The sequence below is a fragment of a genome, unplaced genomic scaffold, assembly GCF_019419815.1.
Source record: "Pyrus x bretschneideri cultivar Hongxiangsu unplaced genomic scaffold, Pyrus_bretschneideri_v1 Contig21, whole genome shotgun sequence".
Lineage (NCBI taxonomy): Eukaryota > Viridiplantae > Streptophyta > Magnoliopsida > Rosales > Rosaceae > Pyrus > Pyrus x bretschneideri.
In genome coordinates this window covers 4,556,910-4,573,298 of record NW_025999513.1, presented here as the reverse complement: position 1 = coordinate 4,573,298, position 16,389 = coordinate 4,556,910, and the positions used below count along the sequence as shown (strand labels likewise).

The window sequence follows — 16,389 nt, the reverse complement described above, 5'->3', positions numbered from 1 at the left end:
AAAGAGGCAGATTTAGTACATTAAAAATTGTATAAAATCCATCCCTTCCCTAATTGGTGGATCCAATCCCCCTATCTTCAACAACCAATCAAATTATTCAATTTGATTTTTCCACCAATCCCTCGCCACCATTCCTTTTTCCCTAATTTTCTTCTTCACCAATCAATTGTTTTCCCTCTCTCACTCACGTTCAATCAGAAAACAAGTTCCATTTCTGTTCCACCAATCGGAAACTGAGCAAACCTCTCTCTCTCTCTCCCCCGAATACCCTCTTGCACACCCTCACTCTGCAACTCACTCAAACAGACACCAAAACACACAAACGTGTCTTGAGAACCACACCTTCGAACTCATCTCACCACCACGAACACAACCGTGCCCTTCGATCGTGGTTTGACCAAGTTTTGGAAGTCGAACTCGGAAAGTCCGACTCGGCTCAACCGTTCCTCAATGAGTTGCGATTGAGTTACAGGTTTTCAAGAAGTCTAAAGGCCTTCATTCAATTCCCCAAGGTCTTTAGTGAAGGTTTGAGGAAGAGTTGACGTGAAACTACCTAGTTTTGAGAAATCGAGTTTTTGGCCTAACTTTTCGATGCTTTTTCAGGCCATGTTCCATCCATTTTTGAACTTCCAAGAGGTACAATCTTGTTCTCCTCTTCTCTAGCTTCATTTTTATATAAATTTCATCAAAAATGGTTGAAAAATGAGCAAGTTATGAAGCTTTGAAATTCTACCCAGAAACCAACGAAGATTTCCAGATTTCCGGCGAGTTCAGACGGTGGTAAACAACGGAAAACAACGGAGACTGGTGAGGACTACCGCAGAAGACAACGGAATATTCCATCAACTCTGACAAAATATCCTAATGGCGTCAGGTAACTCCGTTACCATTTAACGGAATATTCTTAATGGCCGTTAGGCCTCTGTCAGTCTCTGCCCATGCGTGATGGCTAGTAAGGCCGTGCCCTAGGCGGCGCGTCTGGCCTCCGATTGGCTTTCTGTCAATTTGTGTAGGTCCGTGACGTCGAGTAGATCGTTTCATATATTTAAACCCTATGTTTGAACAAACTATGAGAGTTTTATTTAAGTTTCCGTATATGTGTTGTTAAACTAATTAAATTAGTAATTTCATGTATAGGGGAAACGTATCCCGAGGACGTATTACGTATCTGTGAGTGGGCACTTTGTTTTCGTGTGTATATATATATATATATATATAGACACACACACGCACACACATACCTTATAGTTTCCACAAATGCCTTTAAATCGATTTATGCATTTTATGCCATGATTTATTTAATTTTCGAAAATGTTGTTATGTGGTTGAGATTTACATATTGTCGTGGCATATTCATATGCATTTTACTTGCTCGTAAATGTTGCACTATTATGAGATGCTAAAACAATCCTACAAGATATGCATGTAAGTTCAGGTAAGTTATTACATTGTTGCAATCATAGAATCATTATGGCATGCATATATTTATGTAGTGCTCATCATTGTTGCACCCGGTGTTAGTGCTTCCGCCTCGAGTCAGAGCCAATCCTTCACGTGATGTTCACCTCTGCACCGCATGCTTGCATTGGATCCAAGTAGGTGTTAGCCCTGTCGTACAAGTCGCATTAGGCGACTTCGACTCATAGGTGACCGCGCATAGCGCTAGCCTTCACGTGATCATAGCACTAGAGCGTATATTATTACACCTAATCTTGTCGGACAATATAGTATGTAGCACTAGAGCATATATACCAAACAAACACTGAAGAAACTGGACTTCTTGCTTAAGTAGAAAGAGAAAGCAGAATCAAAAGGACATGACCAGCCACTTTTGACTAAAACTTGTTCCTACCTTTACTAAACTCTTATCAATACATAGCCACCAAATAATTAAATAATCACGGTTATGATGAAATATTTATTTTATAAATTTCAAGTCATTAAGTGGAGAAGCACTTTCGTTGCATGAATACATTATTACTCTGACATTTTAGGTTAATAATGTAATATTATTATAAGTAAATTTCATTCTATCTCACGTTATAACACTAGCACAAAATGTCATGTCCGGATAGTCATCAATCACTGAAAGTGACCATAAAAAAAAATAAAAAAAAAAAAAAAAAAAAAAAACACCCCAAGGTGACATAGTTGGCTCAACAAGAAGTTAGGTCAATTGTTCAACTCCCATGGAGGAAAGGCACCAGACCAAGTGGTAGGTATCAGTTCCATCCTTCAGGTGTGACCAAAACATCTCCACAAGCATTAGAAAATGAAGACAATATAAATCTTCCATGATTCTTCAGGTAACTTTAACTTTAGTTGAGCTAAAGAAACAAAAGAAGAAAAATTAAACAAAGCTTTAGCTTTAGTTATATAAATTATTTGCATTTTGGGAGGATGGTTCCTCCACAACTTCCCAAGAAAATGTATGAATATAGGAAACATCAGACAATATAGTATGATTGCTTCCTTGCAATTCACTTCTTTATGAAAAGGGTGTTCAACCCCAAAGCTAAAAGCTTCCCTTCTTTTCTTTCATTGGTCTCGTTTTTAAAATTTGAAGAATTATTATTAGACCAGAAAAAAATTGGGTTAGTACACTTGTTGGAAATAGATTGCTTACATATCACTTAAAAAATTATGTTGAGTCAATTCAGTGTTTAGAATATCCACGAAATTAGCAATATTTTTGTCGAAGTATCCGAAAAATCAAGAATCGATATGGAAATAGGGGTGAAATGTAAACTTTACCATATACCGGTTTGATATAGGAAAATCAATGAATATTGATAATATTTACCAATTCATTGCAGAAAATTTGTCGGAACTCATTGTAGATTTTAAATTTTTTAAAATTTCTTTGAGAAATTTTTAAACATTGGTTCAATCATCCATTCACAAATGGGTGATTGTAATATGTTAGTGCACATGAATCTCACATACATACATACATACATATATATATATATATATATATATATATATATAAACAACTTGCAAGCACTCATGACAACTCACATAAATCAAGCATGCAAATTAGCCTTGCATTTTCATCATTTAAATTGTATTTTGTACGTAATTATTTCGAGCATTCTAAAAAATAAACAAATTAGTGAGCTCCTGCTTTTTGATGCTGCATACTTGAGTTTACTGATTGGAAGGGGAAAAAGGGAAAGGCATAAACCAAAAGTAGATAAAGTCATGGGAAAAAAGCTTGATGGGATGGTAAAGTTTCATGAATCCAGTAATGGAATTAGATATTGCAGGTAGAGATAAAGGGATAGATAAAGAGTGTTTCATTTTTGTTTGACCAAAAAAAAAGAGATAATGTTGTATTTTGTTGGCAGGCACTGAAACTAAGAATCTAAAATTAAGAAACACCATTCAAATCTAACCTCAAGATTTCCTAATTATTATATGTATTATTTTTCAATATAATTTAGTAGTAAATAAACACAAACTGATTACATGCCTCATTTGGAGTAGCAAGACAGGGATGTGTTACACAAACTCATATATATATGATATATATATATATATATATATTATAATATATATTTAAAGGGAGCGGATTCCACAATTTTATACATACATTCTTGTAGGGCTATCTTTATAATGTATTTTAACAATCCGAACTGTTTATTTTTAGAATATCATTCATAGTTCATCATTTCTTGCAAAAAATAAAAATAAAAATAAAACAAATAAAAAAACCATTAAGACATTCATTTGTACTTGTAGTGGAAAAAATTGACCAATATGAATCTACAAAAAAAACCCTAAACTCTTAATCCAATGATCATATGATTTCATATTTGGGTATCTTTGGCAGACATGATATTTGAAAGAATACCTAAAAGAGAAACCAATCCCATCGTTAAAATATATTACTAAATGAACTCCATAAAAACATGTATCAAAAATTATGTAACAAAAGTGATGTCTCGGATTATTTCTCATACATAAAATAAGAGAAAGAAGTCTATAATAATTCATAGTATCTTTTTAAGATCATGCAGAGTCATCTCTAATGATTTATGACTTTAAAAAGAAATGACACCTTTATTTAAATTACTGATTAAAATAGCTTTATGCACGTTAGTGGGTTTTTTAATAATCATGTAGTGGCAAGGAAGTTCATTTATTTATTGATTAGGGTGGCGATGAAGTTGTTGTTTACGATGTTCTAGAGGAATTAAAAAGAAAATATTTATAATAATACAAGAACAATGACATGGCATTCTAATTATTGTCCATTGTAGAGTACAAACTTATAAGGGCATCTTCAAACGAATTAGCAAAAATTGAAACTATAGTAATTCCACAAAATGTTGTTTTCCGAATATAGATTAAAGTAATAACAACGCAAGAGATTATGATGTGAATATGGATTAAAGTAACAAAGCAAAGTATTATGATGTTTCCTTCAAAGATTATCCGCATACTATATATTTATATTTTTTACAAGACGATATATATTTTAAGTTACTCTAATAGTCTAACTTATGAGAAGAGAGATTCAAACTTTAGTTGCAAAGATATAACACACTTTGTTTTGATTCTGACCGATTTACGTAATCAACGCGTGCCAATTTAACAAGAAATTATGGTAAAGGGTTCTAAGGCATTCATCTAAACCTACAAACTTGGCAAGGTTTCCTTTTACATTTTAAATTTTTACCAATACATGTTTGTTTTCTTCTTATAAAAAGAGTAAAACAATCGAGGCATTTGTTTAATTTTTTTTCTTCGGAGGCTAATTTTACTTACTATTTATAAAAATTTTAAATAGTGGGTATTCAGGCAATATTTCACATGTTATAATAAAATACAAGTGAAGAAAATAATTTTTTTTATGTTCTTTTATTTTTTTATGATATGTGAAATACTTGCTTAAATACTAAACACTTTAAATAAAAATTCCACCACATATGAAGATTCCACAGCTTGGAGACTTCGCTTGTTGACCAAAAGAAAAAATGCTTGGAGACTTTGCTGACTCACGTTTCATTGTCATCGTATGAACAAAAGGTTTAAATTCATATTCTTTTCTTATGGAAAGGGATCCGGAAAGGATATCTTCTACTATGATTACTTGATCAAGTGATCCAGGCTTTCTAAATTTCATTCAACGGTCCACTTGTTTTGATTCCTTAAAAATTGTGATAATTTTTTATCGTTGGATGAAATTTGAAAGATTCAAATCACTTAATCCGTTGATCTTAGTGGAAGAGATCATGATCTCTTTCCTTTTCTTATTTTCCTTTCCTTCAAATTTAAGTAACATGTTAAAATAATTTGGTCCACAAATATCTTTTGTTCTTGAATTAAAAAAAGCTGAGTAATTTTATAGATAATAAATTAAAGGGTACAAACATGTGTGGAATTGACATAATTCGGTCAACGATGGCAAACATGCTTCTTGAATCTTCAAATTCATTACCTTCCTAGCTCTTTCCTGTCAAACAAGGATGCTAATCAAAACTCTTTGAATGATTACTTCTTTTTAAATGTCTCAAACTTCCGCAAAACTCAAATAAAATTAGTCTCTTGCAACACGCTTACTTGCGTTGTAATTGACTTTTTATTGTTTTATAGTTTTTTTATTTTTTTATTTTGCTTATTTTTAAAAATAATAAATGTAACCACCCGCAGTTCACCAAGTGAATTTTTTTTTTTTTGGATTAATCTCAGTTTATTATCCTTAAGTTTCTTGATTTTCAACTTTTAGTACATCAAGTTTTTTTCATCCTAGAGTGATACCTAAAGTCAAAATTTTGGAACAGTTTCATACATCTGTTAAGGTTGTTGTTAAGTCAGCCGTTAATTGATGACGTGACGCCTGCGTGGACAATGACTGGGCGGTTGAGGCAAGCCATTCAAATCTGAGGCTAGGATTTCGATAGGAGAAGGGGGATTGAAATCGTAGGAGGGTAGGGTTTCGGAAGGAGGGGGATGAGGATCTAGGATTCGATTAGAGGAGGAGGGTTAGGGTTTGATGGAAGAGCAGCCTTTATGGATTTGAGATTGGGAGAAGCTTTGAGTGCCAGAGGTCCAGGGAGAGATATGTGTTTGCTCCCTTAGGCGAAAATTTTTGGGGAGGAAGGGAAGGTCCAATTTTTTTTTTTTTTTTTTTTGAAAAAAAAAATTCCACGTGACGCTCAGTCATTGTTCACATAATCGTCACATCATCAGTTAACGGGAGACTTAACAGCTAGACTAACAGATGTATGAGACTGTCCCAAAATTAACATTTTAGGTATGACTCTGGGATGAAAAAAACTTTATGTACCAAATGTTGAAAACTACGAAACTTGAAGATAGTAAACTGAGATTTACCCTTCTTTTTTTCTTTTTGTCTTTTTTGTTTTTGAAATCAGTGAGAGAAGAATAGTATTACGAAGGCTTCACACTTTTTGCAAGAGCTTCTCCCATATAAATAGAAACATAACTAATTATAAACCTAAACAACACTATAAAATCTGATAATAAGAAAAATGTTTGAAATAATTCTGCATGTAGTGCGATCTATTGTGTGCGTAAACTGATTCTACCTATCCATATTCACAAATAATTTCGCATATAATTCTCTCTTATATGTACAATTATTTACGAATATAAATAGTTAGAATTAGGTGACGCGCACGCGCCTGATAAATCACACTACTAATAATTTATAAACACAACATGCCAATATCCGCAGAGTCCAAAACAAGACATTTTTTGTCTTCCACTCCACACAATATTATTTTTTATTTGTTATTTTGTTGCATATGGTAATAAAGTATTAACATTTCTCTTGTATGACATTCACCAGGCAACCGCAACGCCAAGTTGGCCCGTCTACTTGACGCCGTTACGGATGACCGATACCAATGGCCAAGGGCCAGGAGTCAAGACCCCAACAACTCCGTTAAAACGGACTTCAAGTAGGGCCGACTGGTGCGAAAGACCCAGTCAGGTTCGGCCGGATTGTCTTTGAAAATAAAAAAACCTGGCGGGCCCCTCACGCGTCAAGCAGCGAAGGTGGGTAGAAACGTCATTCTCCTGATTCCTTATCTATAAATCCCTCATTTTCTCCTCCATCACACAAAACGGATTTGCAGGGAAAGATCCAACAGAGCGAAAAAATCCTCCTTCTTCCCCTTCATGTGAGGAAGAAGAAGAGGCCACAAAAAAAAATCAAAAACAAAAAAAATATAGAATTTTGTTAATTTCTTCTGTTTTCTTTTCGATTTTTTGGTATTTTTAGGTGTTTTGTTTTGGATTTTAGGGTTTGATATCATGGGGACTGAGATCTTACGGCCTCGGGATTGTCTGATCGAAAGGATCAGAGTCCCTCCGGCGTCGTTTTCGCGCCGGAAGAGCAGCTACTATGGGAAACCCGTCGTTAACCAGAATTACGTTTCTAACCCTAGATCTAGGAAGCCGGCGGTGCGATATGAACAAAGGAGAATCGAGGCGCAGCCGCCGCCCGCGGTGGTCGCGAAGAGATCCAGCTCCGACGATGAACGTCAGGGCTTCAAGATGGAGAAAGTCACAATCTTGAGGCGCGGAAAGTCGCTGGACTCGAAGATGAATGAAAAGGGCGGTTTGGCTGGTACTGGGACCGAGAGGCCGCGGCCCGGCCCGGAAACGGTACAGAAGCAGGTGCGGATAGTGGATCTGAGGTCTCCGGTGGGTGGTAAGACCAACGTGTACGCCGGATCGTCGTTCGTGGTGTCGCCGGAGCCGATCGCCCTCCCGTTGCCGTCGTTTTCGAGGAAGAAGCAGGTGTCAAAGGTCGTTGACGACGACTCGGCGACCCGAGACCTGAGGCGGTTGCTCCGGCTCGGTTGAAAATGGAAGATCCGGATCCGAGGACCCGAGAAGGACCGTGAATGGATCCGGACCCGATACGGTTCTGTCCTTCGTCGTCTGCTCGGTTTTTCGGGTCGAATCTGTCCGTGATTTTTTTAAACGGAGGTTGATCTGGAATTCCGGGAAAGACGGGGGCGAATTAGTAATTACCTACTGTTTGGGTACTTGGTAGCTAAATCTTATCACGTTGTTGTGGGAGAAGGGAAATATTTTGGTGTTTGTTGATGAATTTGGGGTTTATGGGTAAATTAAAAGTTAGGATGGGGTGAAAATGGGAGGTAGAAGAAGAGAAAAACGTGGGAAGTGTTGGGGTTGATTCGTAATATGTGGAAAATTAATTAGTGAGAGTAACTATGTGGTTTGTGGGTGGGCTGTGGAATTGTGTTTATGCTCTGTTGGGAAATTGTAGTTTGTATCCATAATAATGGATTATTGTAAAAAGAAAGATGAAATTTATATTTTATTTTAAACTAATTCTGTCTTGTTTTATGTTTCAGGTTCGATTTTCACTTCTTTTTCTTTCCCTTAACAATGACAACTAACATTTATTAAAAATAAGATTTTGTATAACGAAAAAATGTCCCATGAAAGCTATAAAAAGTAGGGAGAGTCGAGCGTTTGGAAAAAACAACTTATGTGTGACATTATATTATACGCGTGACATCATATCATTGACTCATGGATGCTACAATGAATTGGTACCTCTATTTTTCATTTTTTTTATTGAAGTGCACCAGTAACATGAAAGTTGCTCGATTCAATAAGGCTGCATGTGTATTTGTTCAGGGGAGAAGACACCGCATTGGTGGTCAATCCGTTACAAAGAAGGCTTTCTGATACAAGGAGCTCTGGATATGTATCAAATGTAAATCCAATTCTCATCAATTTCATTTCATGTTCCTCTCGTATTTAAGTAATCAAGTATTATTCTCATTCATATCTTTTTTACCATTCCAAGTAAGACAACATGCCCTAGATGAAGGCCTGATGATTCTTATAGGTCAGAACGATCCGGCCCGAAGAGTCGAAGCCTTGAGCTTTGAACACCTTGTGGTATCCATCGTGCGCTATAAAAATACGTGGAAAAGACACAATCTTGTAAAACAAGGAAATAGTAAAAACATACTAAGAAATGATTTCCGCACTCTAATTTTCTTCCGCCACACTCCTCCCCTTTTTCCCAAGTCCTTAGAATCAACAAGAGGAGTGCGGGAGATGAAAATCACTACCCATACACATTTACATCTCCATAAATCAACGCTATCAGGATTCAAGAACGGGCAACATTAGAGGTAGAAAATCTTTACATCAAGTAGCAATACTGGAAACAAATCGAATTTCGCTGAAAAAACATCGACCCGAAATTTGAGAATTTCATAGAGAACAATGACCAAAAAGTAAACAGCGCAACCTTCAGCTGCCTGTTGAATGTAACATAAATATCTTCAGAATCAGTATAAAGTTCTCAGAGTTCAAATAAAACAATTGCTGGGATCCAAGGAAAAGGAAACACAAATGGAATGTCAAGAAGGTGGCAAGGCTACACAGCCAGTCAGATTAGATTAGATTAGATTAACATACAAGAAGAATTTTCAGCCGAATGAGAAAAACACGATGAGAAAAAAGAATAAAAATGTCAACTTCTATAACCGAACGAAGAAGGTAAGTCGGGTCTGTTTTCGCTATTTTTTTTCTCAATTTGAAATGGAGGGGATGGCCGAGCAACATTTCCGAGAATCAGAATCTGAAGTCAGGCTCCACTCGCATTGCCCAAGAAAACTTTGCGAGGAGCGACTTGTTGAATATCTGTATCATTGGCAAATGGTCAAGCATATAGCAGCTTAGACAAAGAACTAGCCAACATTTTATCGAAATGAAAAGTATCTATTGATCGGCTGAACTACTGTCGATAGTAATATTTATTTCAAAAACAAACTCACGAGAAGACGTTACCTTCTCAATGGGAACTTCATGTCGCTTGCACCAAGCAACGGTGATCCTAGGGTCAAGATAGTTGATTTTCGACGTTCCCAACGCCACTGTTTTCAGATCCTCTTTAATTCTCATATCCAGTTCCATTTTTTCTATCTTTGCATTTGTTTGAGCTATCTTCCTCTCCAACCTGTGTCAATCCAAAAATTACTTCACAAGGCAATATCCGGACGTGATGGAAACTTGGTCCAAATAAGCAAAAAAAGTAAACTTACGCTTCCGGGGTCAAATTTTTCTTTTGCTTTCCATCAGCATCTTTCAGTGGGGGCTTTCCTTTTTTGGCCCTGTCCAAATCTACTTTCAGCTCTTTCAGGTTGCCCTACCGCCAAAAATAAAGAATTAGTTCCACAGCAAGAAATAAACATGCATTTCAAATTAATTTTCAATGACATAAGTCTATTAAACCCACTCAGACAAAGAGGTTTCTGTTCTCGAACTTTATTCTCGTACTTTTTAGCTACGTGATAGAGAAAGGGTGGTTGGTCTAACACTCTAACTTCCAGATCATCAACCAAGACTTTTTCCCAAAGCGCAAGTTACACCATCACCCTACTTTTTACTGACTTTCAGTTTACAAACGCAGCCACCTAAAATTTCAGTTAAGTCCCAGATAAGGTCATTACCTGAAGTTCAGCAATCTTCTCAGTTAACTTAGACATTTGTGCACTGTGAGACTTTGAGACAGTACGCTGATGATTACAAATAATGGCAACCTGCAATGAAATGCCAAAAATTGTAGATGCCGCTGAGTAAAAGTAACAGTGCTATTAGCTCAGTACAAATTCTCAAAGGATTGACTGCCACACCTCTTTGTTTGCATGCTGATAAACAACGAGTTTCTCTGAAAGATCTCCGTCTTTGGTTTCCTTGTTCAACTGCCATCAGGCCAAGGCAAGGAAGAAAAATAAGAAGAATCATCATAACAGGAAACTAAATTAGAGAGGGGAAGGAGAACAAAAAAGGGGAACCACACAAAACTAGAAATTTGGTAGAAATCCAGAGCAAGCTAAGAAATCCCTTAGTATCCTTGTTAATGCTGTATATCATACAAATGAGTCCCATAATCTAAGCAACGAGGATTCAGGATTTGACAAAGGAGGAGCCTCTCATCTCAACCATACTGAATATTTGACAATAACAGTGTCATCAGATATATACAAAAACTATTTAGTCAACAAAGCATTTACAAATCATCAAAAAATTTACGAGACGAAATTAAATTTAGGGAGTTTCCCTCAATTTCTACCAAATGACACTGTATAATGCACCCCATTTTGGTTATCGCTCTGTTTCAATAATGCTTGCATGTAGATCAACTTTAATTTTATTTGACAACAAATAAAAGAAAATTTTCTAAAATTTTCCCAAACCAAATGTCAAGAAGTATAACTGCACCGGGTTTGTATATGTAAGAACCGCAATTTTTCTAATCTGCACGAAAGCTCCTCATGATTCATGATTAGGATTTTCTCCCATCCTGAGGTGAGACTCAGAATTTTCTCCTGAATCATTAACTCTTATTCTTATATTATAGAGGATATAAAAAATATAAGAGCAGTACAAGGTTCAAAGACAGTGAAAGCCGGTATCAACTTACTATGTTATCCAATGTGATAGATGCATTGTAGGTACGAAACACTTTCGCTGTAAGGCCATCCATTTTTTCCTTTAGATGAGCATTCAATCTACTGGTATCCAACAAGTCAAAGAGATCATCACTGCCACTTTTCCCTGGAGCAAATAGAAAAAGAAAGTTGAGCACATTCATGGGCTTCAATTACCACCGAAAACAAAAAAAAAAAAAAAAAGGAAATATCAAAATTAGAAAGCAGGTACTCACCAGACTGGAACTGCATAATTGCCTTGTAAACAGGAATCTCAACTTCAACAGTATTTTCATATCTGATTGAATCTTTACCAAGGAAGTTGAACTGAAATTATAAAAACAAAAGTTGACTGGTTATTTAATGGTGATAATACAGTGGAAAACTACCTACAATGATTTTAAATTTAAGCATTAGCATCACCTCCAACGAGTTAGGGGGGATTGCTTTTACATTCTCTACTTTTAAAGTGCAGCAACCAACAGTATCGGCTTCATCATCATCCTGCAAGAGAACAACCAGTAAATTCAGGCATAAAAAAATTCTGTCCACTTCTTTGTGGACAAATGGTTTGAAACTATGATTCTTAAGCTTGCTCTAGCTAAGAGATCATATTACTGTAATCATATCACTCTGTCAATACTGGAGAGCTTTTCCATGGCCTCACTAATGTTTATATCACTTGTTTGCCTAAATTACCTCGTTCAATAAAAATGGCATAAACAAATAAAGGCCAATTGCTTCTATGTACAGCTGAAGTAAGGTTCACATACTATACCTTCTCATTGCCCGCCCTGAGGGCAAGTTTATCAATGAGATAGGTAGCAACCGCAATCTGCCGCTTAGACACATCTTTACTAGTAAAATCCTTGGTGTATGAAGCCCTGATTTTTCCTATGCAGTCCTGCACTCAAAATAGCAGGGTTTCGTCAATATGAAGACAAGCATCTTCTCTGTTATCCAAAGAAACTACTAAAAGCTCATGGGCATATCTCCATCTACGCACTGTCAATCTCCTTGCTTTATCATATTTCAGCTCGTCACTTTTCCCCTTCAAGGAACTACTAGGTGCCAGAAATACGTATTTGAATTCCTTTTGATTAATTGGATCATTCCAGAAAGCTAACCATGTAACTGTATTGTCATGTCTTACTTCTTTCCAGCTGTAGCACATGTTAATTTAAATCAAAATTAATTAATATGGAAAGCACACAAAAATAAATATAGTACAAAAGCATCATCCTTTGAATATCTGAAAGTAAATGAGTTGTTTTGCTTTCTAATTGGAGATCATGAAGAACAAAACCTTTCACCAGGGATGGGACATTCGGGAATTGGGGCATCCTTTCCTATATTAATTGTAACATCACTTGGACGAATCCGTCTTTTCAGCTTTCCCGACTGATACCATACATAGAAAGCATTAACAACGACATATACAATTGACCAGATAGCCACCACATATCAAACTATCTTCTCATGGACAACTCTGAAATATGTATCACAGAGAAAATAATATCAAACCTTTGGATGCTCTCCACGGCCTCGAAATAACCCAGGTGGTTCAACTCTGAAGTTTCCAACCTATATTAATATTGCAATCACACAAATCACTAATGTAAACTTTTCATGTAATGATTAAAGGCAAAGAAAAGAGGTATGCTACTATCTTCTTATTATAACAAGGAAACCTAATTCATATAATCAAATAGGAAGGATTGACAGAAAAGCACCATAAATTTTGTAGATATATTACGGATGGGATAATCAGATTGAAACTTAGGCTACAGGAGAAAAGCAAGTAAGAGATAACCTTCTCCTTATCACCATCAACCTCGGCCCACATATACTTCTCCTCTTGTTTCAGTTTCTCCTCCTTCAAGGCCTTCTTCTCCTGAATCAACAGAAATGCCTTAACAATTTAAGGAGGCATAAGGAAAATCTTCCGCAGAGCACATGACCGAAGATTACCTATAAATTTTGACTTAAATATATAAAACAACTAGCATAGCATATGAAGCCCTGGAGGACAATCAATGTATAATATATAGAATAGTCAAGTGATACTTAAAGAATCTTTCATATGTAAATGACCGAGTATCAGGAAAGGAAAGCACTGGTAATTCTTGTTATTCCATCTTGACTTAACAACATATTGTGGCTTTTTATGACAAGTGACAACTGATGTTGATTGCAAGCATGCTTGGGAAAGATGCAATTGGACAAAGACTTTCAATCCTATCATGTGATTTAAATTAATGTTTTGAACTGTAATCAAACTCAAAATGTTAGCTTTATTTGATTTGATTATGGATATATGTTAGAGCCACCAACTTACTTCCGTGCTCATTTGTTTCTTCTTTTCCTTTTCATTCTGATACCAGTCATATATTGGCGTAAAATCACAAGCATCCAATTTCTGAATTACATGGTTCTTCCCAAGAAACTTATGCCAATCAGCCCAGAAATTGTTTCTGAATGTTTCTTTTTGTACATAATCAGTATCTTTCATCACTGCATACATTGTTGCAACCTGCACTTATAAAATTTCAAGCATAAGTATAGTAACTTGCAGAAACTACGAGGAAAGTAATCTAAATTAAAGAGAACTGAATTCATTAAGGTACTAGAATCTACAAAGCAGAAATAAAGATGAGTGAGACAGACACCTCCTCTTGTTCAGGAGTCAAGGTGACTGGCTTCCCATTATAGAGCATCTTTACCCCATGAGGGTTGTATGGAGGCGGGAAAATGACACCATTGTGTTTTAAAGTAGTCCATTTTATCTGCCCATCGTTAGAGCCTGGTGGCTTTGTTGTCGACTTAGAATACTTTGAAAATTTTGAAGCTTTTTGGCCCTTCTTGATCGTTTTCTTGATTGAGGATGAACCAACTTTGGTTACCTTTAGCTTTGTCAGAGATGGTTTACTATCCGATGCAACTTTCTTACTCCTCTGGGAAATTGGAATGAAGTCATCATCATCATCATCTTCTTCCTTTGGTTCTTGTTTGGCTGATACCTGCTTATTCTTTGCAGATGTAGAAGAATCTGAAACTTTTGGCCTTTTAGCTGAACAGTTCTCAGAACAATTGACCTTATCTAGAGGCCTCTTACTAGAGACCACAGATGAAGCTTTGCCTTTATCCATTGTGCTGGAAACATTCTTCTGAACTTTTGAAACAACGGGCTTCCTTTCGTTAGAATCATAAGGCCGACTGCCTAATGTTCCCAACTTGGACTTCGGTGCAATCCTTGATGATAAAGGTTTATCATCATCCGAATCTTCAGAAGGTTTCACTTTCCCCAGTCTGGCACCTATCGGTTTTTCATCTTCAGAATCACTATTTCCTTGAGCAAGATGTTCAATAGAATTAATTTCCTCCTTAATTGTGGTAGACTTATTCTGTTCTGACAACCGCTTTGACTGACCATTTAATGTAGTCAACGGTGGTGATTTGGGTACTGGTGATGCCCTAGATGAAGTTGAAGCTTTTGAATTTGATACTGGTGATGCCCCAGCAGATGAAGTTGAAGCTTTTGGGCTTGCTAGCGGAGATTTTACTGGTGGTGATTTGGTTGATGGAACCATCTTACCCTTTTGAACACTCGAGTTTAGACCATTGGAAGAACGGTGCTCAGATACCTGCTTCCCTGGTTGTCCAACTTGCCTCTCAGCTGATAATTTCTTTGCTTCAGCGTTTAATTGATTCGGTTTAGATTTTGTGCTGTACCGTTTGAATACTAAAGGTTCATCATCCTCGTCTTCACATAAATTCAGTTTAGTAGAAGTCTGAACAGCCATTATCCAACAATATACTCAGGTGGCATGTAAATCACCTAAATTTGTTCAAAACACAACTTATCTTTCAAGATGGATACAATACCCCAACAACAATTATATCGAAACCCCAAATCTGAGGCTAAATCATTAACTATCGACAACGAAAGAAATATTCTCATCGTGATAATCAAATACATCCAATTATATGATGACACCAGAACATAAACTCTTGCACAGATTGTAAAAAAATCGAAACATGATGATATTTTCAGATTCTCTGCTACTTGAATTTGTTTCCCTATTGATATTCCAATTCAAACTTTAGCATTTATTCAATTACCCAGTTATTTAAAGTGATCAAAACTACAAAATCAATACAAATTGCACAGCCAAGTAACTGAAAAAACTTAGCTGACCTAATTCCTAAACTTCTAGGGCAGCCTAAACAATGGACATAAGGGGTAAAAGAAAGCCCTAAAAAGATTAAGAGTTTGCCTACAAAATGAATTAAGGACTGGAAATATTGGTTGGGAATCTAATAGAACAAACCCTAAATTTGAAATCACCGTGATCGCAATCAGAGAGGATATCGTATGCACATGATGACATGCAGAGAAAACAAACCCTAATGGGGCAAAAATCAAAAGAAAGAGATTAAGGCGTACTTGTTCGTCAAAGAATAAATTGAGTTTGCAGCTTCTGATCTCTTAAATTAGGGCAAATTCGAAAGTCTTATTGAACTGATTGAATTGATATTTGGGAAAAGATGGCCATCACAGTTACCGTTCTAAGTGAGAGAGAGAGAGGGCGAGCTTCGGTTTTGTGATATCGGATTTGTGGAATGTAGGTGAATGAAAATTGGTTTCGGCCTTACGCCTCAGGGAAAGGCTTTTACAGAGGTAACAATGACAAAACAGATAATGTGCAGTGTTTACAATACCAGTATTGTTAAAAAATTGTATTTAAGTATGATTGTGTAAATTTTAAGGAATTGTTATTAGCATTTAAAAAATTTCATTCACACTTTTCGTTTATATTTTTTTTTCTTCTAATTATAGAAATTTTGGAATGCCAAATAAGATTTTTTGAGTGCTAATAACAATTCTTAATTTTAAATTAAATTTGATACTAGTTATTCTTATTTATTA

At 36.0% G+C, this 16,389-nt stretch overlaps 2 protein-coding genes across 4 annotated transcripts; one reads left to right on the top strand and one right to left on the bottom strand.

Annotated features, from left to right (window-relative positions):
* Positions 1 to 7,126: 7,126 nt before the first annotated feature.
* Positions 7,127 to 8,337, top strand: LOC103958525. Its single transcript, XM_009370793.3, has one exon. The coding sequence runs from the start codon at positions 7,288 to 7,290 to the stop codon at positions 7,840 to 7,842; it is 555 nt and encodes a 184-aa protein (XP_009369068.2). The 5' UTR covers positions 7,127 to 7,287; the 3' UTR covers positions 7,843 to 8,337.
* Positions 8,338 to 9,250: 913 nt separating this feature from the next.
* On the bottom strand, positions 9,251 to 16,168 carry LOC103932126 (DNA topoisomerase 1 alpha). 3 transcript variants are annotated; one of them, XM_048584629.1, is made up of 16 exons: positions 15,907 to 16,165; positions 14,183 to 15,297; positions 13,798 to 13,992; positions 13,273 to 13,353; positions 12,984 to 13,043; positions 12,766 to 12,860; positions 12,466 to 12,622; positions 12,238 to 12,363; positions 11,883 to 11,963; positions 11,696 to 11,786; positions 11,453 to 11,586; positions 10,662 to 10,730; positions 10,479 to 10,568; positions 10,071 to 10,174; positions 9,817 to 9,985; positions 9,251 to 9,669 (listed from the first exon to the last, which is right to left on the bottom strand). In XM_048584629.1, the coding sequence occupies exons 2-16, from the start codon at positions 15,260 to 15,262 to the stop codon at positions 9,601 to 9,603; spliced, it is 2,601 nt and encodes an 866-aa protein (XP_048440586.1). In that variant the 5' UTR covers positions 15,263 to 15,297; positions 15,907 to 16,165; the 3' UTR covers positions 9,251 to 9,600. The 3 variants fall into 3 exon arrangements, with proteins under 3 accessions (XP_048440586.1, XP_009339950.2, XP_048440587.1); XM_009341675.3 differs by having other exon boundaries at positions 14,129 to 15,297; positions 15,907 to 16,164; XM_048584630.1 differs by lacking the exons at positions 9,251 to 9,669; positions 9,817 to 9,985; positions 10,071 to 10,174; positions 10,479 to 10,568; positions 10,662 to 10,730 and adding an exon at positions 10,747 to 10,975 and having other exon boundaries at positions 14,129 to 15,297; positions 15,907 to 16,168.
* Positions 16,169 to 16,389: the final 221 nt, after the last annotated feature.

Excerpts from the sequence above, each read along its gene's own strand:
- LOC103958525 (XM_009370793.3), top strand. The coding sequence starts at position 7,288 with ATGGGGACTGAGATCTTACGGCCTCGGGATTGTCTGATCGAAAGGATC.
- LOC103932126 (XM_009341675.3), bottom strand. The coding sequence starts at position 15,262 with ATGGCTGTTCAGACTTCTACTAAACTGAATTTATGTGAAGACGAGGAT. Across the intron at positions 13,993-14,128 it reads TGACTCCTGAACAAGAGGAG|GTTGCAACAATGTATGCAGT; the intron begins GTGTCTGTCTCA and ends TTATAAGTGCAG. Across the intron at positions 10,569-10,661 it reads ATCAGCATGCAAACAAAGAG|GTTGCCATTATTTGTAATCA; the intron begins GTGTGGCAGTCA and ends ATTTCATTGCAG.